The 27,943-nt window shown below is 44.9% G+C and overlaps 1 protein-coding gene and 1 long non-coding RNA gene across 13 annotated transcripts in view; one reads left to right on the top strand and one right to left on the bottom strand.

Moving 5' to 3' along the window:
- Positions 1-27,943, bottom strand: part of TULP4 (TUB like protein 4) — a 171,008-nt gene that overhangs the window by 6,855 nt on the left and 136,210 nt on the right. For 10 of the 12 annotated variants that reach the window (XR_010308009.1, XR_010308011.1, XR_010308016.1 and 7 more), the window contains 8 exons: positions 17,671-17,895; positions 14,810-15,044; positions 13,600-13,744; positions 12,072-12,216; positions 10,149-10,242; positions 7,052-7,195; positions 2,373-4,969; positions 159-649 (listed from right to left, as the gene is read on the bottom strand). Coding sequence is in view for 1 of the 12 variants with exons in the window: in XM_064169458.1 (XP_064025528.1) it covers positions 533-649; positions 2,373-4,969; positions 7,052-7,195; positions 10,149-10,242; positions 12,072-12,216; positions 13,600-13,744; positions 14,810-15,044; positions 17,671-17,895 (3,702 nt within the window). In the remaining 11 variants the exon portion in view is untranslated. Of the gene's footprint in view, positions 1-54; positions 650-2,372; positions 4,970-7,051; positions 7,196-10,148; positions 10,243-12,071; positions 12,217-13,599; positions 13,745-14,809; positions 15,045-17,670; positions 17,896-27,943 lie in introns of those variants that run through there. The other 2 variants (XR_010308014.1, XM_064169458.1) reach the window with 2 other exon arrangements.
- LOC135189281 (uncharacterized) lies at positions 4,877-11,655 on the top strand. Its single transcript, XR_010308019.1, has 3 exons — positions 4,877-4,933; positions 6,975-7,099; positions 11,570-11,655. It is a non-coding gene; the product is annotated as an uncharacterized LOC135189281 (long non-coding RNA).

The raw sequence follows: 27,943 nt of genomic DNA, 5'->3' as shown, positions 1-27,943 counted from the left end.
TGATGAAGTAGTAGTAGTAGAAGAAGAGGGAAGGATTAGGAGTAGTAGTACAAATTGGACCAGAAAAAAAGTTTATGTTCCTCATTTTAAAAAGAACAGCATGATATAAGGCAGTCTATCAAAAAGAGCAGTCTTTTTTAATCCCCCAAGGAGCTTACATCAGCTACTGTAGCAAACACGGCAGACCCACCACAAGAAGCCAAAAGTCACACTTCTCCACGGAACACTGAATGGCTCTCAATCCTTTGCTCTTTCTGAGATCCAGCACAATGCTTAAAAAGAAAAAACCCCAACACCTGAAAACAAACAAACAGATGAACAAACCAACAAACAAAACAGAAAACAGTCCCCCACCCTCCACCCATGACTGATTAGAGTTAATGCCCTTCTGCCGGGCACCAAGAGACTTTTCCAGTTTTACTGTCTTCCTTGCTCCCAGCCACCTCTGCGCACCTAAAGCAGGCTGCCTTGGCATTTCTGCTCTGGTCTTCAAGAGAAGGTTACTATTTTCCACTCTCCAGTCTCTGCTTGTTCATTTGAGGCGCTGAGTCACATTAGCCAGAGCAACAGCAAAGGCTTGCACTGCAGAAAATGGATACTGAAAGTCCAAAATATAAGCATTGCCATCAATCCTTCCAAACTGCATCACCTGGGCAGCACGGGAAGAAGAGAAGGATAAAAAGAACAAGGTCAGAAAACGTGAACCACAGAAAAGGAACCAGGGAAGAATAAAAGTGAAACATTTCTTGCTCCTTGTACAAGCACTTCACCTCTTGAGCTATTATGAATGGGGCTACACACAGAATGGGGCATGACACCAAAGAAGAACAGCACTGTACTGTTGGTCTGTAGAGAGTATCTGACTGCAATATTTCATCCTGCAGAGTAAACTGAGCTTTAAAATATGCTAGACCTCATACAGCACTGGCGTAAGTGGTCTGCCACCAATTATTTAGGCAAATGTGGGTTACACCATGCTCCCTGCATGAAAATATCATTCCCTCCCTTGGAGAGATACTATCATCAGCCCATCAGGAAAACTGATTTTGTCTTCAAAGAAAGAAGCTTTCAGGGAAAAGGCATAACCAGTCTCCTGACTCCAGCACTTCATAGCCGGTATGCTGTATGTTCTTAGCACTTCTATTTTCCCTTGTATAAACTTCACTGGCACATAGTAACACTGAGAATGAATTATCAAAGGGGCAGTGGGAGCTGTTTGAAATGTAAAGCAAGGCTAGTCAATTTGTTCGCTGTTCTTCCACAGGGAATGTCTGAAGTTTGGCCTATTATTACTGCCTTTTCATTCTTTTCATCATAAGCCCAGATTTGCTCTGCAGTGGAGATCCTTGAGCTAGAATGGAGGCTGTCTGTGAAAGCCAAGTCAGGCTTTATTCCTCCTGCAGCCAGGTGACTTTGCAAAGCTGACACAGGCATGTATCTGCAACCATTTAACTGAAGAAGAAAGGGGTATAAATGGCTCTGATCATTGCCATTTTAATGAGCTCTTGTTGCAAAAACACCCCCAAGGGATTACCACTGGTCATAGATGTAGGATATTTAAGACGTCTCCCTCTAGGTAAAGTCAAAAGGAGTTCAGAGCTTTGATGCCTTAAATAAATCAAAAGTGACTTAGAGATGGGACAGCTGGACAAGGAAATAAATGTGTGGCTCTTGAGTTTCAGGCTAGTGTCCTGCTGATTAGTACACTTAACAGCCTCAGTTTGGGGTAGTGACATCCTGCTTGAGCCAAGGTGAGAGAGCCTAAAACTAAATGTTGTGGCTTTTTGAACTACTCACAGACCACTCCACTCAGGGGCAGTTCAGAAGTGACCCAGGAGCACTGTGTTGTGGGGAAGGTGAGTGTCTCTCTCCTTTAGCATTAAGAGCCAGCCCCAGGGGCTGGCTAACTCACAGGGGGAAAATCTTGGCACAGAAGGAATCCTACTGCCAGTCCATCGTCTCTGCCTTAGCAATCTACTGCTTGGCTAACCTCTGTGAGCACTGCAAGCAGGGAGCAGCGTTCACTCAGTTGCCATCCACAACCAGACAGCAAATGCAGCTACTACAAGGGAGATCTTTTGTGTTCCTCATGAAACCCACCTACCTTCAGCAGTAAGAGCCAGTGAGGCTGAAGGAGGCCCTCAATCGCACGTCCAGCTGCAGTAAGATCAAACACACTCCGTACATTTACTTCACAGCTTTATGAACTTCACCTTGCATTCTGAACCAACCCCATGGCAAAGCTTTTTCTCTCACAGAGCAACTAACAAAGGCATGAGGCACTTGGCTGTGTGAGAAGCAGAGCTTCTTTCTGGCACAACTTTCCCATGCCCTGGCCCCCGCCCTAGCCTGCATGGGACACCCCCTCCTACCTGTCGTCCTTCCAGCTCAATCTGGAAGTTCTTTGCCGACTCCTGGGTCACTCGCCCACCGAAGTCCAGCTGGTAGACTTGCGTCGCCTCGTTCCACAGCGGCTGTTTGTTTGCCATCACGTACACAAAGCCCTGGCTCCCCAGCCTTCCATCCTCCTTCTCGCTGGCTTTCCGGCACTTGAATTCATCCAGCTCACTGGCTGTCCTCAAACTCCTTTTGGTTTTCCAACCCTTTTTGCTGCTCTGGCTCTGGTTCATCAGTTCATCCCCGCTGATAAAAAGCTCTGGCTCGCTCTCTGAACTGTCCTGAAACTCGTTCGTTTTGTTTAGTTTCTTGGACTTCAGCTGGTCTTTCTGGCTCTTGACCTTCTTCTTTTCTCTGCCCAGTCGAGGGCTGGATATGAGGGAATTGAAGTCAGTCAGCGCCCTTGCCTCCTTTTTGACCTTGCCCTCAGTGATGGCCTGCACGTTCCCTTCCTCGGCTCGACTGTCTAAGCGCTTGCGGCTCTTCTTGCCGAATTTGTCTGTCCTCTGAGGAACAGGGCTTTCTGTCAGGGACAGCACCTCCTGGAAGGTGTCTGCCGTCTCCACCATCACCTCTGAGCCCACGTGGCCCTGCAGCTCTGCTGGTGGGGGAGACATCACTGGCTTCTCCACCACGAGGAGTGGCTTGGGGGGCAAGGTTCCCTGGGGGTTCTGTACAGGTGGGCAGGTGCTGTAGGAGCTCCATGGGTGCAAGGCGATTGGTGGCAGCTGTAAACTAGAGCAGGTGCTACTTCCTGGATACATGGGGGGCAAAGGGCAATAGGAGAGGTTGGGTGGATAACCTGGCTGAAGCACAACTGTGGGCTCCTGCTGTGCAAACTGTGTTGGGGCCAGAGCTTCTTTGGGGGAGCAGGGGGGCTGCATTCCTGGGAGGGGAGGGGCACTATAGTTTCCTGGGTAAGGTACTCCAACCCCATAATTTGTCTGGAAAGTGGCAGTGGGACTGGTTGGAGATTTTGGGGACACAAATGGCATTCGAGACATATCCAGATGTTGAGCTTGACCAATGATGAGAGGAGTAGGTTTTAGAGGGTTTGGCACTGAGCTCTGAGCTGTTCTTTCCTGAGGAACCCATATCTCTTCACTCACCACAGGGTCCCACTGATAAGGTGGTGGTCGTTTGACAGCGAGGGCAGCCTCTGTCAAGGACACGGGTACATGCCGTATTGGTTTCTCCACTGGGCAGTGCTGGGAAAGGGCCTCATCCTCTGTGAAGGCAGAGTTGATATAGTCTGCTCGGTCACGGGAATTGTCAGGTGGGCTCAGCAAGCTGTAGGATGATTGGGAGGCCAGAGGGGAAGTACTGACAGAGTGAGCAATGACAGAGCTGTGCTGAGAGCCACTCCCTGTGCTCAGATCGGGTCTCATGCCACCGATACTGGCAGTGCTGCTACTAGCATTGGCACTAGTGATGCTGCCCACACCACCAGCGGTCGTGTTGCTGTTGCTGCTGCTGCCGCTGCTGCTGCACTGGCTGCAGGTGTACAAGGCAGTGGGTACTCTCTGCTGGTACTGTGCTGTCACTGCGTTGCTCTTGGGTTTTGGGGGAAGTTGCAGTGTGGCTCTCTGACTATCCACCAGCTGAGCCATCTTCAGGGCTGCCTCCCTGCTGTTCCTTCGCAGAGTTGCATGAATGATGCTGCTGTCCAGCCTCTGCGTGATGTTTCTGCCCTGGGTCAGCTGGCTGGCAATGTCTGGGTAGGGAGGCGGGTCCCCAGTTGGGATGGAGTAACGGGGCACTGTGAGCCGGTTTAGGGTGGCACTGGCACAGGGCTGCTGCATCTTCTTCTCGGTAGCAGTGATGCGCAGGGTAGCGGAGCTGCCAGGGCCCGGCAGGGTATAGGTGCTCTGGGCGCAGAGCATCCTGCTGCGAGGCCGGCACACCTCTTCTACGTTCCCGCTGCTGTCGAATGTTGTTATCCGCTCATACCCCAGGGGTGTCTGGTAGTGCCCTGCTGGGTAGAGGGAGAACTCTCCCTTTTTCAGGCAGAGGTCGAGGGGAGGCTGCGGGAGGCCGGGTGGGGGCTGTAGGGTGGGGGCTGGCGCGGCGGGGATGGTGCCAGGGTAGGGCGGCGGAGGGTTCAACTTAGCCAGCGGCAGCTCCTGAGCGGCCCCAAACACGACGGCGTCCCCTTCCACCAGCTGTGGCCCCGGCCGCGGGGCCTTGGCCTTGGGTGGGGGGTCGTGCTCACGGTCGCTGTGGTCCCGCAGGTCAGCCAGGGCGATGGCGGCGGGGCCGAGCGGCGGCGGGGCGAGGGGCGGCGGCGGGGCGAGGGGCGGCGGCGCGGCACGGCCCAGCTCGGCCCCGGCCAGCGCCCCCGGGCTGGGGAAGCGGCCGGGCGCGCCCGGGAACGGCGCCGGCCCCTCGCCGCCCACGTCCGCCGGCGGATTGGCCAGCACGTCCAGCTGCACGTTCTGGTTGGCCAGCAGCGACTGCACCAGCCCGATGCTCTGCGTGGGCGACATGGCCTGCGCCGAGCTGTGGATCGGAGCGATGGGGATGTTGACGGTGCACGGTGGGCTGCTGGCGGGGGCACCGGGAGCGCCGGGCACTGCAATGACAATGACAACACAGTGTGTCACCCGCTGCCCCGCGGGCCCCTCACGCGTGGCGGCGGTGGCAAGGGTCTGTGCTTTGGCAAGGGTCTCTGCTTTGGCAAGGGTCTCTGCTTTGGAGGCGCTCCAGCCCCAAAGGGGCGAAGCCTCGGTTGACAGTAGCAAGCAGTTGGGTAACAGGCACTAAACCAGGGAATCTCTCTGGGGCAGTATTTAGCATACATCTCTTCAGGACTCGTGGAAGACATAAATGGGTTGCTAAAAATGTTTAACGGGAAAATTTCTTTACAGCACTGGCACAACTTTCAGAAACTGGGGGAAACTGCACTGTGAAGAGAGTTAAAAGAAGAAAACCCTCTGCATGTCTCTGCACTTTGTCATTCCACTTTACTTTTGACTTTTTAAACTACCTTTAAAGTACCTGCTATATTTATGTACTAGCTTAAGGGATCTGCTGCATTTGGAAGGACTGCTGTGAGACCTCAAAACAACCAAACCTGAGCTAGAACAGGTCAGTCTGTCTCCACTGATTCCTGTTGTAATAGGTGATGAACAACTTTAAAGTGACTTCTCAGGTGTGATACTTCTGACAAAGTATAGAGCTCACTCTCAGTCTACACTATGATTGCCACAGACATTTACAGAGCAAGGAATTTACTTAATAGGCCTGAATTACCCCTGACTTACCAGCCAATTTGAACTACTACTACTACTGAAATCAATAGAAGCTCTGCTGAATCAGGACTCACTAGTTTTCAGGGAAGTTTTCTACTAATAGGTCAACAACTGAAAGGAAAATCTACTCATAGACTTTCCATGGCCCTTGTATTCAAGGACCACTAACATGGCTTCTTGGCTTCCTCTAGGGCTGCTGCTACCTGATGGTGAGGCATAAAAAAGCCCCTGCTGGCCCAAGATGACTCCCAGTAGAGTGAGTCAGGTGTCACTGTGCCCTGCTGAACACAGCTTCAAGATGAAGATGAAATGATGCTTCGCAAGCCTGCCCTGATCTGATAACAGATAGGAGCTTTGATTTGGAAGTTTGTTGTCATCCAAAAAAGAAAAGACAACATAAAGCCCAAAGCACAAAACCAAGCAAAAATCCCCAGCATGCCAAACCTCAAAAAACTCATTAAGTATATCCTGAGTTTAGCAGATGACAAAGCAGCCAATAATTCAAAAAGAAGCTTTGGTGTTTTCATTGATCTGAAATAATGGGGAGGATTTCAACTGGTTTCAATGGATGCTAGCACAACCCTGTAATTGCTTTGTAGTGCTCACACTCCTTCCTTCAGTGGGACTGGCACGATGGCCACTCCTGGAGTTCCAAACACCTTTAACCTCACAACAGGAATCCTTCAATAATGTGAAAATCCTGAAGATGGATGAATTAATTTTCTTGTCTATTATTTCTTAATTGTATTGACAACATATTTATTTTCTTTTGATTGGAGGAGGTCCTAAGTACTTACAGCCTTTTTACCTGACACCTTCACATCACCTGCTGGTTCCCTGCACTGCTTGAATCTTCTGCTACCTTACAACTCAGTGAAATGCAAAATTTTTCCTGATCACCCTTGTTTTCACTTTACTGTTTTAGCCTCTGTGTAAGACTTGGTACTGATAAAAATCCAAGTGGGCATTTATTACTTCTCAAAGGGCAACTGAGTTTTACAGGAAGCTGCCCTCTAACCCATGATCCTCTCAGCAGGTTGTGCTTTGCTGCTGTCAGGTCATGAGAATGATTCTTTTGAGTTGCTGGCCCATCACAGTTCTGTCCTACAAAGATGTATAATGCAAAGCTTTGGTCTACAGAGAATTCTTAGCAAATTGAACAGAAGACGATTAAATTTCCAATGAAACTGGATTTCAGCAGCTCTATACAGACTATATTTTCCATGTATTTTAGAAAGCAATGTCTGCAATACATATGAGTCTTATTCTAATTCAGTTCTGAGAGGCACTACCAGACTAAGGGATTTTGATTTGTGTGTTTTGCAGATTGGGCTAGTGGCACATACGATCTGACCTCCACCTATCTTAACCCATAACAAGGCAGACCTCCAGCTCCTCCTTACCTGGTAAATCATCTTCATCTTCACTGAAAACATTTGGATTGAAGACAGGTAGGTTAATGTAGTCCATTGAAATCTTCCGTACTTCTGGGAGATATATTGTCATCTGCCTGGGCTGCAGATGCAGCAAACTGGTTTTATATATTACTGGAGAGAGAGTGTAACAAGAAGTAATTTAAAAAATGTTGCACAAAGAGCATCTCAAACTAAGCAAGACTCACTTCAAAGCAGACAGAAGGGCTACAACTATTCTTATTTCATGTATTAATGATCAAATGCAAGTATGGGCCATTCTTAGACAAGTCTGCATAAATGCAATAGAAGAAATTGTTACTTTCACAGATTTCAAAGCCACATCTTGAGTACTGTGTCCAGTTCTGGGCCCCTCAGTTCAAGAGAGATGTTGAGGTGCTGGAAGGTGTCCAGAGAAGGGGAACAAAGCTGGTGAGGGGCCTGGAACACAAACCCTATGAGGAGAGGCTGAGGGAGCTGGGGATGTTTAGCCTGGAGAAGAGGAGGCTCAGGGGTGACCTCACTGCTGTCTACAACTACCTGAAGGGACATTGTAGCCAGGTGGGGTTGGTCTCTTCTGCCAGGCAACCACCAACAGAACAAGGGGACACAGTCTCAAGTTGTGCCAGGGGAACTGTAGGCTAGATGTTAGGAGGAGGTTCTTGACAGAGAGAGTGATTGGCATTGGAATGGGCTGCCCAGGGAGGTGGTGGAGTCACCGTCCCTGGAGGTGTTCAAGAAAAGACTGGATGAGGCACTTAGTGCCATGGTCTGGTTGACTGGCTAGGGCTGGGTGCTAGGTTGGACTGGCTGATCTTGGAGGTCTCTTCCAACCTGGTTGATTCTATGATTCTGTGATTCTATCTGAAGGAAGTATCACTACAGACTTACTCCACACTTCAATTCTTCCTTGCCTGTCAATGACAGAGAACTAGAATGACTTCTGGCCTGAGCCAGTAGAGATTCTTACACTATCTTTTGACAGTAACTGCAAATGCAGATTATCAGAAAGCTGTAAATTGCTTTTTAAAATAAGTGGCTGGTACAAAGCTGAGGGTTTCCATAATACTTCATTCAGTAGAAGGTGTCACTGCCTTATAGCATTGGTTGTCCCTGGGGTGACAACAATCTGAGAGGACAACCACTGCCTGGAGGCTGAGCCAGAGAAAGTCCTCTCCCCAGCAGCTCAGACTCCATGTCTTGTCTGACAGTAGTCAATATAGCCACAAAAAGTATCTAACTAATTCTGCATCCAGGGCATCACTGTGTACTCCTGACCTAACTATACAGTGCAACACAGAGAAAAAATACTTCCAAAGAGCTCGTAAAATCCTGAATTGCATTACTGTTTTAATGCAGGACTCAGCATTGAAATAGGTGGTACCCTGCTCTTAACCTTTATTCTCCTGACAGGTAGAACTGGCCTACCTAGAAAGAGTCAAGAGAATAGACGACTGCAACTACTAATGAAGGCTACCAGTTTACTGATGCTCCAGCAAGTCAGCCATATGATAAGGCTATGCACTTACATGAGGAATCTTGAGCATGATGCTGTAAGAGGTTTTTTAACATTACTTTGGTATAATGTGCTAGTTTGAAGCTAGCTAGAATGTTTTGGTGAGAAGGATTAGATCACAGGCTGAGAAAGAGAAACAGTGCTGATGTCTACTTCACTCATAGGCTTGCTGAGATGTATAAGAACAAGAGTATAAACATAGATAAGGCAGTTTGAGCACTGCCTGGGCTTTGAGCTGCATCTCTCTCTAACCTCACCCTCTGTCTCTCTGATTAATCCACCTGCGTCCTAAACCCCCTGGCTGACCCTCCATTCTTCCTTGGGGCACAAGGCAACATCTGGGGTAAGGTTGAGGGGTGGGAGGAAAGGTGGAAGGGCAGTTGGGAGCCCCCCCTGGGGACTCAGGTTTCTGGGAGGGCTGTTGTGGTTCTGTATTACCTTTTCCCTTGTCTATTTCTGTCTATAACTGTATATACTGTAAATATCTGCTTGTATATTGTGCCAGCTGTAAATATAAGCTGCATTCAATTTCCAGAGGTGGCTGAGTCTAGTCTGGGTGATTGCCAAAGTGTGGGGGGGGTGGGAAACACCCAAACCATCACATATAATAAGTAGCTAAATGACTATCTGACTTTTAAAACTATTTGTATTGGAATGACTTAAACCCTATGCTTTTTGTAGGTCCACTTGTAAAATTTTTCTTTGTTAATTTGGATTTTTTCATATAAACTGTAAAAGTAAAGGTCTGAGCTTGACTGTTAATTAATCATCTTATTACAACTGAAAGTTTCCGTATTTTATTGATCATAGAATCATAGAATCAACCAGGTTGGAAGAGACCTCCAAGATCATCCAGTCCAACCTAGCACCCAGCCCTATCCAATCAACCAGACCATGGCACTGAGTGCCTCATCCAGGCTTTTCTTGAAGACCCCCAGGGATGGTGACTCCACCACCTCCCTGGGCAGCCCATTCCAATGCCAATCACTCTCTGTGAGAACTTCTTCCTAATATCCAGCCTATACCTACCCTGGCACAACTTGAGACTGTGTCCCCTTGTTCTATTGCTGGTTGCCTGGGAGAAGAGGCCACCCCCCACCTGGCTACAATGCCCCTTCAGGTAGTTGTAGACAGTAATAAGATCACCCCTGAGCCTCCTCTTCTCCAGGCTAAACAGGCCCAGCTCCCTCAACCTCTCCTCATAGGATTTGTGCTCCAGGCCCCTCACCAGCTTTGTTGCCCTTCTCTGGACATGTTCCAGCACCTCAACATCCTTCTTGAATTGAGGGGCCCAGAACTGGACACAATACTCAAGGTGTGGTCTGACCAGTGCTGAGTACAGGAGAAGAATAACCTCCCTTGACCTACTGACCACAGTAGATCATCTTATTAATGCATTTTTAGCATTTTGTTTCTTTTAGTTACAGTGAATTTTGGAAAATACAATTCCTGCTGTCTATAGAAAATAAGTGTTTTGTTAAAGAAGTCTTTTGATCACTTAAAAAGGACTACATGGCATAAGTTTGTTTCTTAGAAAGTTTGACATGCAGAGAATAAATAATTTACTTTTACCTGCACCAAGGTTAGTTGGTAGGAAAGCAGCCAAACCCACAATTTTAAATTTGGTTCCCCAGATATTAGATGTGACCTGAGCAAGGTAGTTGTGCTGCAAAGCAAAACCAAGATTATTTTCACTTAATAACATCTGTATCAAGCAATAATTAAAAACAAACAAAAAAAAACCCCCACAAAACCAACCAACCAAAACCCCCCCAAGTAAAATGCAATCAAGCTACTGCAAATGATAACACAACTTCAACTGCTCTTAGTTTTACTTTAGCAAAACAGCCTCATGTGCCTTTGTAGCCACTGTTATATTCAGTCATCAAAAAGTCTCATTTTGATAACTGAACACTATCAGAAATGGGGTATACAGCGCTCAGATTGGCTGATTAAAGATGATGAAGAGCATGACAGCTGCTTAGTGAGAAATGGTCTGTTTTCAAATGCTTATCTTGCACAACAACAACAACAATATGGCTATTGATACTTCCAAAATGTAATACAGCCTGTCCTTTGCTTCTATGCTTGCAAATCACTTTATAGAACAAGAAATGAGACAGAAACTACTTATAACAACAAACATATTTTTCCTGCAGCTTCCAAAGCAGCTTCCCATACCACTACTTCCGTGCTGGTCAAATTATGGGTCTGAAAGACCAAAAGAGTTTCTCAAAGACCAGTGCTCTCAATATCAGGAGCAGGGTCTAACCTGAGATCTCCCGTCCAGTTTAAAGGACTTTTGGTCCTGTCTACCACTGCTGGGTAACTAACCTAGAATGTTTCAATATAAAGGAAAAAAGAGAATTAACAGAAGAGATAAAAGTCATCTGAAACAGAACAAAAGGAAAAGAATGCAGGATGGTTATTAATAAAATACATGACCCAGAGAGTCCTACAGGCTGCTAAGTGTCATTTACTCACAGGGCATAAACACCACGAAGAGCACAAAGTGCTAATTCCTTGCCTTCTGTGCTAGTTTGAAGCTAGCTAGAATGTTTTGGTGAGAAGAACTACATTACAGGCTGTGAAAGGAAAACAATGGTGATGTCTACTTCACTCATAGGCTTACTGAGAGATACAAGAAGAAGAATCAAAACATAGATAAGGCACAACAGCTTCTCCTGCTGGGGAGCTCCGAGCTGCATCTCTCTCCCTAACCTCACCCTCCACTTTTCTGACTAATCCACTTTGCTTCCTAACCCCCTGGCCAACCCTCAATTTGTCCTTGGGACTGGAGTAAGGTTGAGAGGGGCAGGGGGAAGGTGCAGGGGTGGTTGGGAGCCCCTCCTGGGGACTCAGGTTTCTGGGAGGGCTGTTGTGTTTCTGTATTACCTTTTCCCTTGTCTATTTCTGTCTATAACTGTATATACTGTAACTATCTGCTTGTATATTGAGCTAAGCTGTAAATATAAGCTTCATTCTATTTCCAGAGCTGGCTGAGTCTAGTCTGGGTGATTTCCAAAGTGTGTGTTGGGGGCTGGGTAACCCAAACCATCACACCTTCCTTCCAATTAAGGCAGTTGCATGTTAATTATGAAGCAGAGAACATGTGACCCTCTGAAGCAAGCCTTTCCTTCTCTCTCCAATCTCTAACAAAGCAGAGAACTATGGTGGTATTATGGCAGCTCTGAGAAACTGATGAAGCATTTTCATATGCACTTCTAAACAGCCAACATCTCCTCGAATAAAACCTCTCACATATGGACATTGACAGAAGTCAGTGGTGCCAGGATTTACCAAACAACACTTGATACTCATGAACACTTGCAAACACTAACACTAAACTGGAAGATGCAGTTCTCTAGTTGTTCCACCTACTCACTGTAAGCGAATGAAAACAAATGTATTGCTGATTATTCGCTCTGTATCATAACTTGTTGCCACTGGAAGGAAAAGCATTGGGCTCAGGTCTGGTAACATTGTTCACAATACCTGAGTAATATCTTCTAAAGGAAACTCTCTTCGGGTTAGGCTTGGCGAGCCAATAGAAGGTTTCCTTATTGGTAATCTTGGTGATCTCGATATCTCCTGTGCAGCTCGTGACATCTTTGGAGACTTGCGAGCTTCTATGTTGATTCTGTGCAGAAGGATTAATTAGAAACTTCAACAGGCATGCAAAACTGCACAAAAATCACATCTTCAAGTGTAGAGATGACATGAAGACAACTAATATGGTGCCCTCTAAGCGACTCCTAAAGACTGCGGACGCTACAGGATGGAGAGTTACAGGTCAAATTTAAAGATATCTAAGGCCTGAATCACTTGGAGTAACTTTAACCAGATGCTTTCTAATTCATTTAATAAAGCTTACAGCAGTTCTGCCACATACAATATATCCTTCACTAATCCATGAAAAGGTACAGGGCTCAGCTATGTCAGCTATGCAGACTTCAAGCAGAGCCTCCAGAAACGAAAACTTGACACCTCAGCTGGCAGATCTCTGTGTTGCTACTGCAAACTAAGGCTCCACAAACTTTGTCAGTTCTCTTAGTCTAAGCCAAAAGTTATTCCTACCTCCCACTATACAAAAGAGGTCACGAATGAGCAATAAAGCACCTGAAAAAGCTCATGGGTAGAAAAAAATAATTAACAAAAGTTTAATTTCAAAAGTATGGTCTTAGAAAACCAGGGATGCAGGACAGCTGATCTTCCTGTGCTGTTTCAGTTTTAGGCTCAGGAACTGTTGGGTCTTTTGTCAAGTACTACAGAAACACTTGCTCACATATAGAGGGGTGCATTTGCTTCGCATCATACTAGGACAAGCTTCCAATGCAAGGTCTTTTACAAAGAGTCAGGTGCAGTTAGAAGGCATCAACTCTGTAACATGAAGCTGGTGGAGAGATGTCAAGAAGCATCACAGGCATCAGTGAAGCTCTGTGCAGGTGCAGGGTTCTGTCTATGTACATAATGACTATAATGAAGAGCTGGCAGGAAAGCAAACACGTGAATATTAAGGTTGTTGGCCTGATATTTAGGAGGATCTGTCTGTGGAGCTTTCCTTGCAAGGCAACCACAGCAGTAGTGCCACCTATGCACTAGTCATGCCATCTATGCACTGACTTATGAATTTGGAAATACCTCTGAGGAATGAAAAGCTTTAACTAGACCAGGAACCCTGAGCACAGAGGAGGTAAAAACACAGATTATCTGAAGGACAAAGGGCATCCTATGGCAGCAAGAGTTTTCATGTGGCAGAGGCAGTGGTAGGAGAGTTTCCTTTGAGCCTGACTGGGGAGAAGTGGTGCCATTTCCTTAGAACCTTCCCCAAAGTCCACCTCTACACCAGCCTCCTAGATCACCCCAGAACTATGGACTGTAGAGCATTCCACTCCTCCAGAAGACTCATATCTGCCCAAAGGAGGTGGCTGTTAATTTTATGAGGTGTCAAGACAGTGTTTAAACAAACAAACAAAAAGAAAACCTGGGGAGAAAGAAGAAGGAATATCCAAGAAACTATTACCTGGGGAGTTTGGGTGATTTGCTAGCTCGACTGATTTTGGGAGATTTCTTTGCTGCCCAGTCATCACTCAGTTCAATGTCACTGGAGTCTGAGCAGTTGCAGCTGTCGATCACAGTCGAAATCAAGCTGTTTCCATAGATTTCATCTATCAAGTCAGGCCCCAGAAAATGTAAGTAATGCTTCAGAAAACTTAGATCAATTACAACTATCAGTCATCAGAAACATAAATCCAGTCCCCAGGCAGCATCTGAGATAAAACTGTGCAGAGAAAATGAACCATTCCTTCATCCTGCCTAGTGTAAACTCCACATTTCCAGTGGTTTGAACTCAGGTGACCATGATTCAGATGGGTGAATAGCATTCAATCAACCACAAAATTGAGACTAAAGAATATTTTCTGCTAATTATCAACCTATTCCAAACTATTCAAAATACAAGAAGTTCCATTTTGCAAAACAGAAGATAGCATGGCCTATATCAGGAATAGTGTGGCCAGCAGGACTAGGGATGTAATTCTGTCCCCGTGCTGGTGAGGCCTCACTTTGAGCACTGTGTGCAGCTCTGGGCCACTCACTGCAGGAGAGATACTGAGATGCTGGAGTGGGTCCACAGGAGAGCAGTGAGACTGGTGAGAGGGTTGGAGGGAAAGTCTGATGAGGAAAGGCTGAGGGAACTGGGCTTGTTTAGCCTGAAGGAGACTTAGAGGGAACCTCTCTACAACTACCTGAAAGGAAGTTGTAGTCAAGTGAGAGTCAGGCTCTTCTCCAGGGCAACTTGTGACAAGACAAGAGAGCATGATCTAAAGCTGTGCCAGGGAAGGTTTTGGTTGGATATTAGGAGACATTGCCTCACAGAAGGGGGATTAGGCACTGGAATGGCCTGCCCAGGGATATGGTGTAGTCACCATCCCTCGAGGCCTTTAAGAAAAGATTGGATGTGGCACTTGGTGGCATGGTTTAGCTGATGTTGTGGTGTTAGGTCATAGACTGGACTTGATGATCTCAGAGGTCTTTTCCAGCCTCAGTGATTCTGTGATTCTGTAATTTCAGAGGCCTGAGCTGAGGTCACACTAAAGGGTTTTTTGCATCAGAAAAAACCTACAAGATGTCCCTTTTCATGTTGCATATACAGATCATCTTTAACTCTTTAAGAGCCAATCTGTAAAGTACTTCTAAACAATTGTTTATGCAGAGCAATGATTCCATTCTACCTGCTTTTCCATCTGTTTTAGGATCCATGATGACAAATTCTGGCCTCAGCTTGCTGATACGACGTCCTTTCAGGATAGGCACCAGTCCCCCAAGGTATTCAAGGTACAGAGTATAGCATGGGCCACCAACCTCTGGGTCATCTTCTGTCCGCTTCATTGTGCAGTGAAGCCGTTCATTGCCAGCTGTTGGGTAGCTGACAAAATCTCTCATATTGTTTGGATCTGGGATAGGAGGCTTAAATAAATGAAGAAAGGAAAGAGAAAGTTTTCTATAGGTTATTGGGGTGGGGTTTTTGTTTGTCTGTTTTCTGTTGTGACCTAATCCCAACACAGCTCAGGCCAAGATTAGTACAGATTACCACCTGAGTTATGCAGGACTAACATGGAAGACAGAATGCCTGTATTATTTAGGTAAAAAGCAGCTCCACACAGAAAACTAGTTACATCAAAAAGGAAAATCTGCCCTGTAGTTAAAGCACTGATTTGGACAACAAACCTGTCTTCAAGTCTCAGCTCTATAGCAAACTCATCTTTTAACTTAGGTAATGTGGTCAAGTCTAAGTCTTGGAATATCTTGTCTCTTGCTGGCCCTTCAGGTGAACTTAAAGACTCAGGTTCTAATTCCTGGTTAGTATTGGTACAGGCTATGCCACTGTGGTACAGTGCTGCCAGCTCTGGAAGAAGCATGGATTTATATTTAGGCTGGAGGTGAGGAGAAAGTTCTTCACTGAGAGAGTCATTGGACACTGGAATGGGCTGCCCGGGGAGGTGGTGGAGTCGCCGTCCCTGGAGCTGTTCAAGGCAGGATTGGACGTGGCACTTGGTGCCATGGTCTAGCCTTGAGCTCTGTGCTAAAGGGTTGGACTTGATGATCTATGAGGTCTCTTCCAACCTTGGTGATACTGTGATACTGTGATATCACTTCCATGCACATGACCCATCTTCACAGAGGGCTGAATAGAAGGCTCAGGGTGGGTTACTATGCCCCACTTGCCAGCACACTGTACTAATCCATGAAAAGATAGTCCTAAAGAAGCTAGACTGTTTTTGTCTAGCACAATTTAGCCTGCATGACACAAATACTACTAATGTGCCTAAGTCAACAGTTTCTTTCCAAATGAAATTGCAAGAAAAAAAAATGTAAGGGAAAAAGGAGTCTCCTTAACTTGTCAAGATGGATGTGGACTGAGGAGTGATCTACAATGTAGTCTTCAAGCTGGAGTGGAAAGAGGAATGTATGCAAGGAAGATGGTGCCTTACCAGCCACTATAGACAAGGCTGACAGTGTAGGGGGGAGTATGTAGCTGCCACTGCCCTTCAGATCCTCATCATGGCTCCTCGCCTTGCTACAGCAACTGCTGCTTTCATCCCATCCCCTCCCCTCCCATCCTGTTCCTAACAGTCAAGAAAGTGTCACCCATGGCCTAGAGAGCTACAGGGAAGGTGCTGGGACAATACAGAAAGCATCCAGGGGAGAGCTAGGCATGCTAGAAAGAACTGAGGAGACTGGTATTTTACATGCTCTGCACCTTTGGAGGCTGAGGAGTTAGGTTACAGCAAGGCAATTATTCTTCTCTGGCAAATGAAATGTTTCACAGTCACACAAATTTCCCTGATTAGCAGTACTCAAATGGAAGTGTGTTGAATCATTATTTTACAGGCACAATTTGTTCTTGTTTAAGCTGGGCCAAAATAGTTACTCTAGCTCTGCATTGTTTTAACAAAGACCTGAAAATGGCTTAAAAAATGCTGTAACATACACAAAAGATCCACAACACGAAAATATGTTTGTGTGTAGGGTATTTACCAGCTAATGCACTGGTTTACAGGGTGAGTGAGGGCAAGCCCATGAAACAAAGAGGTGAAGCAGACAGTGCAGGAAAAGGCATAATATCTAGTTCACTTTTCTATAGCACTGTTGGAGCAGTAATGGTTGAAGAACTTACTGTTGGTGGAAATATTTGGGCAGCCACAGGTCTTAAGTAGAACTTTCCTGGCAATCTAAGGACTGGTGTAACAAGTAGGAAGGCAACAGTTTTATCACTGTCAATCTCTCCTATAAATGTGACATAGTACTATCAGCAGCATAAGCTTCTTCAGAAGCCTTTGTGAGTCATCAGCATATTTCATCTTTGGGATAACCTTGGAAAGGCCCCCCATGGAATAACGCAGATAAGCATGTGTGAGCGTTCTTTTCAGACTTTAACAGGCACCAAATAGATCAGTGGGCACTCGAAGAGGATAGGAATCACCTTTAAGCAAGCTTTTAAAACTGTAATGATGGTAATTACAGTCTCTTACAATTTCTCCATTGTCACTTAGAAGCACCATGGGGAGGAGATGAAGCACCCTTTTCCTTTTCCTCACACATGCACATATTTCTTTCCTTACACCTTGACTGTTGGTATAAAGGCAGTGGTGAGGCACACATTTCTTTGCTTTTACCTTGACTGTTGGTATAAAGGCAGTGGTGAGGCACACATTTCTTTGCTTTTACCTTGACTGTTGGTATAAAGGCAGTGGTGAGGCACACATTTCTTTGCTTTTACCTTGACTGTTGGTATAAAGGCAGTGGTGAGGCACACATTTCTTTGCTTTTACCTTGACTGTTGGTATAAAGGCAGTGGTGAGGCACACATTTCTTTGCTTTTACCTTGACTGTTGGTATAAAGGCAGTGGTGAGGCACACATTTCTTTGCTTTTACCTTGACTGTTGGTATAAAGGCAGTGGTGAGGCACACATTTCTTTGCTTTTACCTTGACTGTTGGTATAAAGGCAGTGGTGAGGCACACATTTCTTTCCTTACACCTTGACTGTTGGTATAAAGGCAGTGGTGAGGCACACATTTCTTTCCTTTTACCTTGATTGTTGGTATAAAGGCTGTGGTGAGGTACGAGCAGAGCCGAGGGGGCAGGGTCAGTTTGCTGATATCCTTGTCGTCCCGCAGACAGCTAGCAATGGTCTGCTGGCACAGCAGCTGCAGGCTGGAGACCCTGTGCTCCACTCTGACAACGTATAACGCAGGTCCAGAAGCCATCAGCAGGCGTGAATCCCTGTGACCCCAACAGATGGAGATAATGGGGCGCTGCATGAAGAGGAAAAGGACACAAATTCAAAGGTGCCTGTACTTTCCTCTGAGACACTTGCACAGCAAAGGGTCACATAAATTTAGCACCTTAAGTCTTACACTAAAAATGCATGCTATTGCTCATAAAAAAGGGAGAAGAATGTGAACATTTGAAATTCTCCTATAGATAGGAAAAGTGACTTTAAAGTCATGCAGTCTTAAAAAGCAGGATCTTTTGATGCTGTGTCTTAGATGAATTTTTCAGTGATCTATCAATCCTCACCCACTGGCAATGGCTCACATTTTACAGCAGCAAAGATACATCACATGCCCAGAGACACTCAGTAAACTAGTGGACAAAACCCAATTAGCTTTCTTGTCTTACACTGTGTTTACTGCTGCATAGTGTTTCTTTTGAACTGTTCGCAGAGGAAGTGAGCTGTGAAAGAGCACCAGGAATAAAACAGAGAATGGCCTTTTGTCTTCTGCTTGTCTCAACTCGTGACAGCAAAACCAGAAAGTGACAGGGGTGGCTGGTACTAACTGCTGAACACGAAGAAGGACAACAGTAAACAACTCAAATGCTGCTTTGGACATTATTCCCTGCTGCATGAACAATGTTCCTGTGAGAATACTGAGTTGTGCTTGCTCTCTAAACTCTCTTCATGTAAAGCACCAGTCTGTTGTGATTTCACACAGCCTTGTCATTATTACTTTTACCTTTCACGACTGTTAGCTACATCTGTCTGCCATCTCTTGCTTTCTGTATCACAAAACATCTGTATTCACATATATACAGGTACTGCATTGAATTTCAATAGGGTCGCTATCTCTATACAAATAAACAACACATAGTAAAGAAACTCTCATTCCACACAGAATATTATTCAGCAGGCTGTAATCAGCAACCTACAAAATGTTTACTCCTTCCTGTGAAGGGTTTTCTCCTTTTCACAGTCTGTGACACTGAAAAATTTCAGCAAACATGATTTTAATCTATTTTCTGAATTCTATTTACTGAAACACCATGGCCTCTTTGGAGCAGTTTCACTCTTCACAAGATGCTCCAAACAAGAAGTAACTCTACAGAAGATAAGAGTCAAGGCACTGTCAGTGATCACTTTCCTCCACTCCTCTCTGTTAATATGGTACCCAGATAGCTGGGTTAGATCAGCATAGAAATTACTATTCTAGTATGGGGAAAAAAGATTTCCCTACAGTTACAAATTCAAGATGCTTAGAGGTGAGAAACTGGGACAAGCAGAATGAACCTACACATCACTGTATCAATGTCAGTCATCAAGATAAAACTCTTGCACATAAAAGATCTTCTCTGCCTTGTCAGCTTATTCTATTTAAAATTCAAGTAAAATATTGATTTTAAAGTGTGAGGAATGAAGAAGGCTCATTTTCATTACACCACACACACTTCCATAGAGGTACAAACCTTCAGGCTGACTGATAGGCAAATGGAAAGCAGCAATATGTGAAGCTTGTGATTTTCACAGTAATTGCTAGAGGCATTTTGTAGTGGAGAACTTCAAAAGAACTGAGAAATGCTTTGTGCATCATCAATAATTATTACATGGCTTGTCACAGCCACAATCTGTGGGACAGAGCCTTAAATTTAATGACAGATAACATGAAGTATCCCTTACTGTTATTTTCATGTTTTGAGAGTGTGGCTCAGCCCTCCTACTGTCGGGCAGTAATGAGATGGTTCAAGCTGTGTGTGAAGTAAATGCAGTTGAAAAGGCACTAACACAAGTTAAGTACCTGCCACATCTACTGTAATGGTCAGAACTGCCTATGAGATTGCTGTTGTGGGATCCAAACCACATGCTTCTGTTCACCCTCCCTCAACAAAACCTCCCCTATAAATCCTGTGAAGGAACAAACAAGTATGTGACTTAGCAGGCAAATGTTTAGTTAGTTTAATGCCAGAAGAGAAGTCCAATATCCCAGCTACCATAATTCAGTAGGACACACTCAGACAGCCCTACCATGAAGTCTACTATTGCAGGTATTATGACCCAGGATACCACACCCAGGCAGGCCTGTTAATCCAAAGAGAGTCAGATGAAACCCCCTCTTTCCCCAGGTTACCACTGCATGCAGAGTACAGCAGAGATGCAGACAGCAACAATGCAAGAACCTCTGCAATCTTAAACATATTCCCAAGGGAAAGGTTTTTTCTGAAGCTTTGAAATGTTGGGAGGGACCTTCTGGCAACAAAGAACTGTGGAGCTGGGGAAAAGCAGAAAGTCAGAAGTTAAAAGACTTTGGCTCGCTGCATGATTTATCCAAAGTTCAACCATCTTCTAAATTTCTGAATGCCAAATTCACTTCTATTCTGTTCATGTATTTTAATGTAAACAATATGTGAGTGGGTGCCTGTTTAAATACATCCACACCCACACAACAACTACCAGGGTTGTACTGTTTGTAAATCCTGACATTTCTACTCCTACTTTTGTACATTTAGTCTCCCAACACACCTCGTGTTTCAATCTTAATATTTTCACTCTTACCAAAGAGCTCTTGTAGCATAATGGTTTCTTACTGATTCACTAGGCACACCTTGCCTTCCTTTTCTATGGAATGGCCAGTTCTCCAGTCCTCCTCAACCTTAATGTCCAGCAACACTTTATTTACTGTGAAGGGCTAAGATTTAAGATGAGATTCAGCCTGTCCTTAAGACAGAGAGAAATAATGATCACCCAAATGCTACTTGTGACCTTAAATGAACTGCTCCAATAATATCTTTCAATAATTACACTTCCCACTCTTTCTCTTGAAGGACAAGGGATATGAATCGATTACAGCAGCAAGTTAGTAATCAGCTGGCCATGGCTTTCCTTCCACACTATAAGAAGAAACAATTGAACTCCAATGTCCAACACAAAAGTACTGCTCCTCACAATGCATCCACTTATTTGCACTGTTACAGCATAAAAAGGAAAGAAGTTGTTGACACAGATATTGCACCTGTTGGTTGTACCAAATCACCTCTTCTTTATTTTCCTGCCTCAGCAGTGCCTCCAGGAGGATCTGCTCCATAATCTTACCGGGCACAGAGGTGAGCCTGACTGGCCTATAGTTCCCTGGATCTTCCTTATTTCCCTTTTTGCAAATGGGGTTTGTGTTTCCCCTTTTCCAGTCAGTGGGGACTTCACCAGACTGACATGACTGTTGGAACAGAATAGAGAGTGGTTTAGTGACCTCCTCTGACAGTCCTCTCAGCACCCCTGGGTGTATCTTGTCAGGTCCTATGGATCTGTACACACTCTAGTTCTGCAGATGTTCACCAACCTGATCTTCACTCACAATGGACAGTTCTTTCTTCCAGCCCCTGCCATTATCTTCTGTCATTTCAGGAGTGTGGCTGGAGCCCTTGCCAAGTGAAGACTGAGGTAAAGAAGTCACTGAAAACCCCATCCTTCTCCAGGGCACTTGCCACCACTTCTCCTCTTTCCTTTCTAGGTGGGCCCACACCTTCCCTCGTCCTCTGTTTGTCACTGATATACTTAGAGAAACTTTTGCTGTTCCCCTTGATCTCCCTGGCTAGATTTCATAGAATCATAGAATCAAACAGGTTGGAAGAGACCTCCAAGATCATCCAGTCCAACCTAGCACCCAGCCCTAACCAATCAACCAGACCATGGCACTAAGTGCCTCAGCCAGTCTCTTCTTGAAGGCCTCCAGGGATGGTGACTCCACCACCTCCCTGGGCAGCCCATTCCAATGCCAATCACTCTCTCTGCCAACAACTTCCTCCTAACATCCAGCCTATACCTACCCCAGCACAGCTTGAGACTGTGTCCCCTTGTTCTATTGCTGGTTGCCTGGGTGAAGAGGCCACCCCCCACCTGGCTACAATGTCCTTTCATTCTAACTGAGTTTTAGCCTTTTCATCCAGGTCTCTTGCTGCTCAGACAGCTTCCTTATATGACCCCCATTCTAGCTGTCCTTTCTTCCACTCCTTTCACAGTTTCTTTCCACGTGAAAGTGTATCTAGGATCTCCTTACTCATCTAGGAAGGTCTCCTAACATTCTTACCTGCCTTTCTTTTTGTCTGTGAACCGTGCTTCTGGACACAGAGAAGGTGATCCTTGAATATGGTCTATCTGTCCTCAAACTCTCTCTCCCTCTAAGGCTGTGTCCCATGACTGAAAACCCATCTCAGAATTGACTGAAAACACATCTCAAAAGGTGACCAACAATGAGCTGTTTTGCCATTTTTTTCCTCCAGAGTGGGCTTGAATGTCAAGCACATTTACTCAAATCTGTATCCTCAGATGGGATGTCAACTTCTCTCAGGAAGGCACATGGGAATGGATACTCCTACTCAAGCTCTGTGGTTACTTCTTATCAGTCACTCATCTGTCTCTCTTACAGGTGAGAACATAATTTATGTACCTTTCCTCACTTGTATGCAGTTCAGTCCATGAAAACATTGTTTATTCTGATTCTTACTGTCTCCTTTGAGCTGAGAAATCTTGAGCTGTGGGGCCCTGCCTGCTGCTTGCACTAATCCCTTGTCTGCTGGCACGTGAAGTCCCACTGGTAATGAAATAAAGATGGTATTCCTGGGCAGAAAGCCCAGCAACAAGCAGGATTTTTCCCAGGAGAAAGAATCCAACTGCTAAATAGTATTTAGTAATAGTTGCTTGCTTGCTCTTATTGTACACTGCTGATGTGGAGACACAGAGCTTTCCCTCTGGTTTTCTCAGAGAAAAGCTGAAAGGTGCAATAGTTTCAGGATACACTCAGCTTTTGTGAACTCTATGTGCACATCTCTACACTGCTGCAACATTCATGGATGGCTGCTGGGTAGTAATGCAACTTCATTCTTTTGTTCCCCAAATTGACAGTGGGAATATTAACAAGTAAGAATTGATGGTAACAAAAGCAATAAAGATTATAATGTGGTCAGAAATTGCTGTGGTCTTATATGATGTTTTATGTAGCAAACTCAATTTGCAGATGTTTCCTATATTGTCTCTGATTCTACAGGGTTTTGGGGTGAGAGAGACCTGGGGGTGCTGATAGATAGTAGCTGAACATGAGCCAGCAGTGTGCATCCTGCCCTGGCTCAGGAACAGTGTGGCCAGCAGGACAAGGAAGGTTATTCTTCCTCTGTACTCAACACTGGTCAGGCCACACCTTGAGTACTGTGTCCAGTTCTGGGCTCTTCAAGAAAGATGTGGAGGTGCTGGAAAGTGTCTAGAGAAGGGCACCAAGGCTGGTGAGGGGCCTGGAGCACAGCCCTGTGAGGACAGGCTAAGGGAGCTGGGGTTGTTTAGCCTGGAGAAGAGAAGGCTCAGGGCAGAGCAGCAATGAGCTGTCTACAGCTACCTGAAGGGAGGCTGTAGCAAGGTGGGGTTGGGCTCTGCTCTGAGGCAACAGCAACAGAACAAGGGGACACAGCCTCAAGCTGTGCCAGCGGAGGTCTAGGCTGAATGTTAGGAGGAAGTTGTTGGCAGAGAGAGTGATTGGCATTGGAATGGGCTGCCCAGGGAGGTGGTGGAGTTGCCATCCCTGGAGGTGTTCAAAAAAAGCCTGGCTGAGGCACTTAGTGCCATGGTCTGGTTGATTGGACAGGACTGGGTGCTAGGTTGGACTGGATGATCTTGGAGGTCTCTTCCACCCTGATTGATTCTGTGATTCTGTGAATGATGAGATACCAATTTAACACAAAAAGTTTTGCTTAGAAAAGTATCTCCCATTTCCAGTCTGCATTTAACCTAGAACTGCACCCTTCAACTCAGGCTTTAATAAAATAGCAGGTTTCTGCAGGACCACACTATCTTAAATCTGTCTATTCAGAGGCTGAGACATTTCTAGCAGAGAAACAGTTCATGAAATGCTGTGAAAGATGCTGCTAACAGTAGCAGATTTAAACCAAGTGAGTCTTCTTCTCAAAGAGTCCTGGAAACCTTTCCCATAAAGATGAAGCCTTTGGTACACCACTTTGAACTGGAGTTTACAAATACTACACTGATAAAAATGTGACTAGTTTTTCTGTGTCTGATTTTGTTGTGTATACAGCTGATTCTGGAACACATGGGGCTTGATTTACTCTGATCATTCATTGCACTTGAGGTTTAATCTGCTCTTACACTGGCTACACAGTGGGATAAATCACAGTATCACCAAGGTTGGAAGAGACCTCACAGATCATCAAGTCCAACCCTTTACCACAGAGCTCAAGACCAGACCATGGCACCAAGTGCCACGTCCAGTCCTGCCTTGAACAGCTCCAGGGATGGCGACTCCACCACCTCCCCGGGCAGCCCATTCCAGTGTCCAATGACTCTCTCAGGGAAGAACTTTCTCCTCACCTCCAGCCTAAATCTCCCCTGGCGCAGCCTGAGGCTGTGACCTCTTGTTCTGGTGCTGGCCACCTGAGAGAAGAGAGCAACCTCCTCCTGGCCACAACCTCCCCTCAGGTAGTTGTAGACAGCAATAAGGTCTCCCCTGAGCCTCCTCTTCTCCAGGCTAACCAATCCCAGCTCCCTCAGCCTGTCCTCGTAGGGCTGTGCTCAAGGCCTCTCCCCAGCCTCGTCGCCCTTCTCTGGACACGCTCAAGCATCTCAATGTCCCTCCTAAACTGGGGGGCCCAGAACTGAACACAGCACTCAAGGTGTGGTCTAACCAGTGCAGAGTACAGGGGCAGAATGACCTCCCTGCTCCTGCTGACCACACCATTCCTGATGCATAAATCATAAACTAATGTAAATTTACTGTAGAATTATGGGTGTATAGAGAAGAGCAGCATCAGGGTTTCAAAATCCATGTTCCTGTGTGCCTTGGTTCTCTCTGGACATATAAAAAAAGATAAAAATCAAGGAAACAAGCAAAATACAAGCCACAACTTTGAGCTATTAGGAAAAAAAAGGAAGGTTTCTTAAAGTCAGCAGTTAAAGATAGTTTTGAAGTGATCCTCTAAGACACTCAAATGGGAAAATATGAAGCAGATGTATCTACTCAGAAGTGACAGCAGCATGGCTAGATGATATAATAAAGACCTGCCTGTACATGAGATAAGAACTTCTGATGTGACAGAACTAGGTTGCAGCACTTCTAGTAAAGAATTTTAGCAAGACTGCAAATCAGTTAATTATTCTCATCCCTGCTTGATGCCGGGGAAAAGTTGTGAGCACTTCACAAACAGTGTAAAAAATTAATGTTCTTTTCAGTCAAAAAAAAAAAAATTAGTGCCAGTAGGGCAGCCTCCTGTTATCATTGGATTTTTAGATGTTGAAAAAGCAGGACTGGGAAAAAAAACTGCCAACTGAAAGAACTGGCACTTGGACGTGGCACTTGGTGCCATGGTCTAGCCTTGAGCTCTGTGGTAAAGGGTTGGACTTGATGATCTGTGAGGTCTCTTCCAACCTTGGTGATACTGTGATGCTGTGGTACTGTAACTGGGTATATTTTTGGTACATTAGGGTCATATACACAACAGTGAGCATAGGAAGAGCTAAGTTTTACAAAAATTGATAGTGTATTTTGGAACAGCTACAGATGAGGTGATCAACATCCCATATGTTCTTTGTATAGAATAAATAACCAATATCAACCTTTTGGAAACACAGTAGGGACCCAGAACTGCTTCTCAGAAGACAAAAGTCTGATGTCACTTTCTGAAGCCTCTTATGAAACTTCTTCATAATTCTCTCAAGCTTCAAACCAATTTCATTCTATTCTTAGTGATAATTTTTCAGCTTTTTCCACTATATTCTGCAAGTGCATTTTTGCAGTATGGTCATGACAGCAGGCTGCAGCCACACAGCAGGGAACAAGAGAGTCTGCTACACTATGCTAACTACTACTCTATTTATGTATGCTGTTTTTCATGCAAAGCTACTGCATTAATTTGGATATTTCTAAACAATAGGCTGGATGTTAGGAGGAAGTTCTTCCCAGAGAGAGTGATTTCCCATTGGAATGGAAATCTGCCCAGGGAGGTGGTGGAGGCACCCTCCCTGGACATGTTCAAGAAAAGACTGGATGAGGCACTTGGTGCCATGGTCTAGCTGACTGGCTAGGGCTGGGTGCTAGGTTGGACTGGATGATCTTGGAGGTCTCTTCCAACCTGGTTGATTCTATGATTCTATGAAATGTGACTTCCTGATCATCTAGGGGTTTACAGTCAGCAAACCAACTTTATGAAATATTAAAATCCTACACTGAAGGCAAGAGTTTAAGAGAGTTAACCAAATGAGAGGATGACCAACCCACACTAAAGCTGGAGAAGTTGTCATAGAAAACATTTTGAAAGGATCCATGACAGCAGTCATCATCAAAATGAGTAATTTGAAGTACCCAAAGCTATTCTACCTTGGGGTTTGTAGTGACTTCATGTTAGGTAACATCTGTTTTAGACCAAGCATGATGTAAACAATCAAATCTCTTGTTTCTTGAATACCCTACCAAGGACAGGACAGACAATAGAAACAAACCCACTTCAATATATTATAGTAATATTTTTTTTGGTGTCTGATTTATCAAGGCATTGGGACAGAGTATAGTTTTGCACCTGTAATCCACTAGCTTTTGTTTGTTGCTGTATTGCTTTTTTGACCTTTATACTCAGAACAATGTTCATTTAGAATAAATGTACTTTTCCAGTCACACATTTGCTTGTTTCAGAAGAAGCAGTTTTAGCAAAAGAGTTTGATTATTATTTTTTTACACATTATTTTATAATTGCCAGTGTTGGATTTTATAAAATCTCATTCCAAGACTGACTGTCATGGCACAGAGAACTAATTAATTTACCTTGATGAATTTGCCATCAGACAAATTCCTGGGACCACTGACTCACTGTTTCATCGTTGGAGCAGAGGCACAGAAGTTACCAGCAATTTTGTTGCAAGGGTGGTATTTTATCTCATTACGGTAGTAACCCAAATACTTAAGACTGATATAGTTGGTGATACTGCTAGACAAGCATTCAAATACACAGAAGCATAATGTTCTTAACATGAGCTGACAAAGGTGTCCCTCTGAAAGACCTTTCACTTCCCCCTGCATCTGAGTAAATATGAATTGAAGTGCACTAAAGAAAGAGAATAAACACCACCTAGTAAGAGGAGCAGCTCTAATGTTAGGCAGGTTTATGCACACAGTACTTAAATAAAAATAAATGTATCTGTTTGAATGTTACTTTCACCCTGGTTTCCCAAGGAAATGAGATTCCATGATCATGATGTTCCCTGCCCCTGCTATCCTTCACTTCCAGCCTGGCTTAGTTTCTAAAGCTGTTGGCTTTTCATCAAAAGTTGAAAACAGAGGAAGAAATCTTCATGATATTAAAATGCTGCAACTTCAGTGAAAATTAGCAGCTGAAAGGAGCAGAGAGGCTCATGTTAGCCCACTGGAATGGGCTGCCCAGGGAGGTGGTGAAGACACCATCCCTGGAGGTGTTCAAGAAAAGCCTGTATGAGGCACTCGGTGCCATGGTCTAGTTGACTGGCTAGGGCTGGGTGCTAGGTTGGACTGGATGATCTTGGAGGTCTCTTCCAACCTGGTTGATTCTATGATTCTATGATGATTCTATGGTTTTCATTATGACAAGGCAGTTACCTGTTCAGCTGCCCTCTAAGTACTCATATAGTGGCAGAATAATTAGCCCTCATGTCAGCCTTAAAATGTTCTTTTTCCCAGCTGATTAAGTGGAGAAGAACTGAAAATATGAAAAGTTGAAGCTATGTAAGGAGAACTAAATGGAATGAAAGTATTTAAATGAAGGAGAATTTGAGGTTACTGGGAACACAGCATTAAGAGAAGATCCTGCACACACATCTTAAAGCAACCTGACCCAACCAGTTCTGATGCTCAAACCACAATGTCCCAGCTTGACACCAGTGTTATACCAGGTTCTATAGCCAATGCTGTATCCTGGTACTGAAGGAACAGAACAAAGTTTGCTTTTTTCCTGGTCTGGGAATAAGCAACATTGTTTTCTCTAGAACTCATCTAGGGAGGAAAGGGCTATATTTAAGACAATAAAGCTCTGTGTATGGATTCTAAATCAGCATCAGACATCATTGTACAT

The sequence above is a fragment of the Pogoniulus pusillus genome, chromosome 31 (assembly GCF_015220805.1).
Source record: "Pogoniulus pusillus isolate bPogPus1 chromosome 31, bPogPus1.pri, whole genome shotgun sequence".
Taxonomy (NCBI): domain Eukaryota; kingdom Metazoa; phylum Chordata; class Aves; order Piciformes; family Lybiidae; genus Pogoniulus; species Pogoniulus pusillus.
This window is presented reverse-complemented; position numbering and strand designations above follow the sequence as displayed.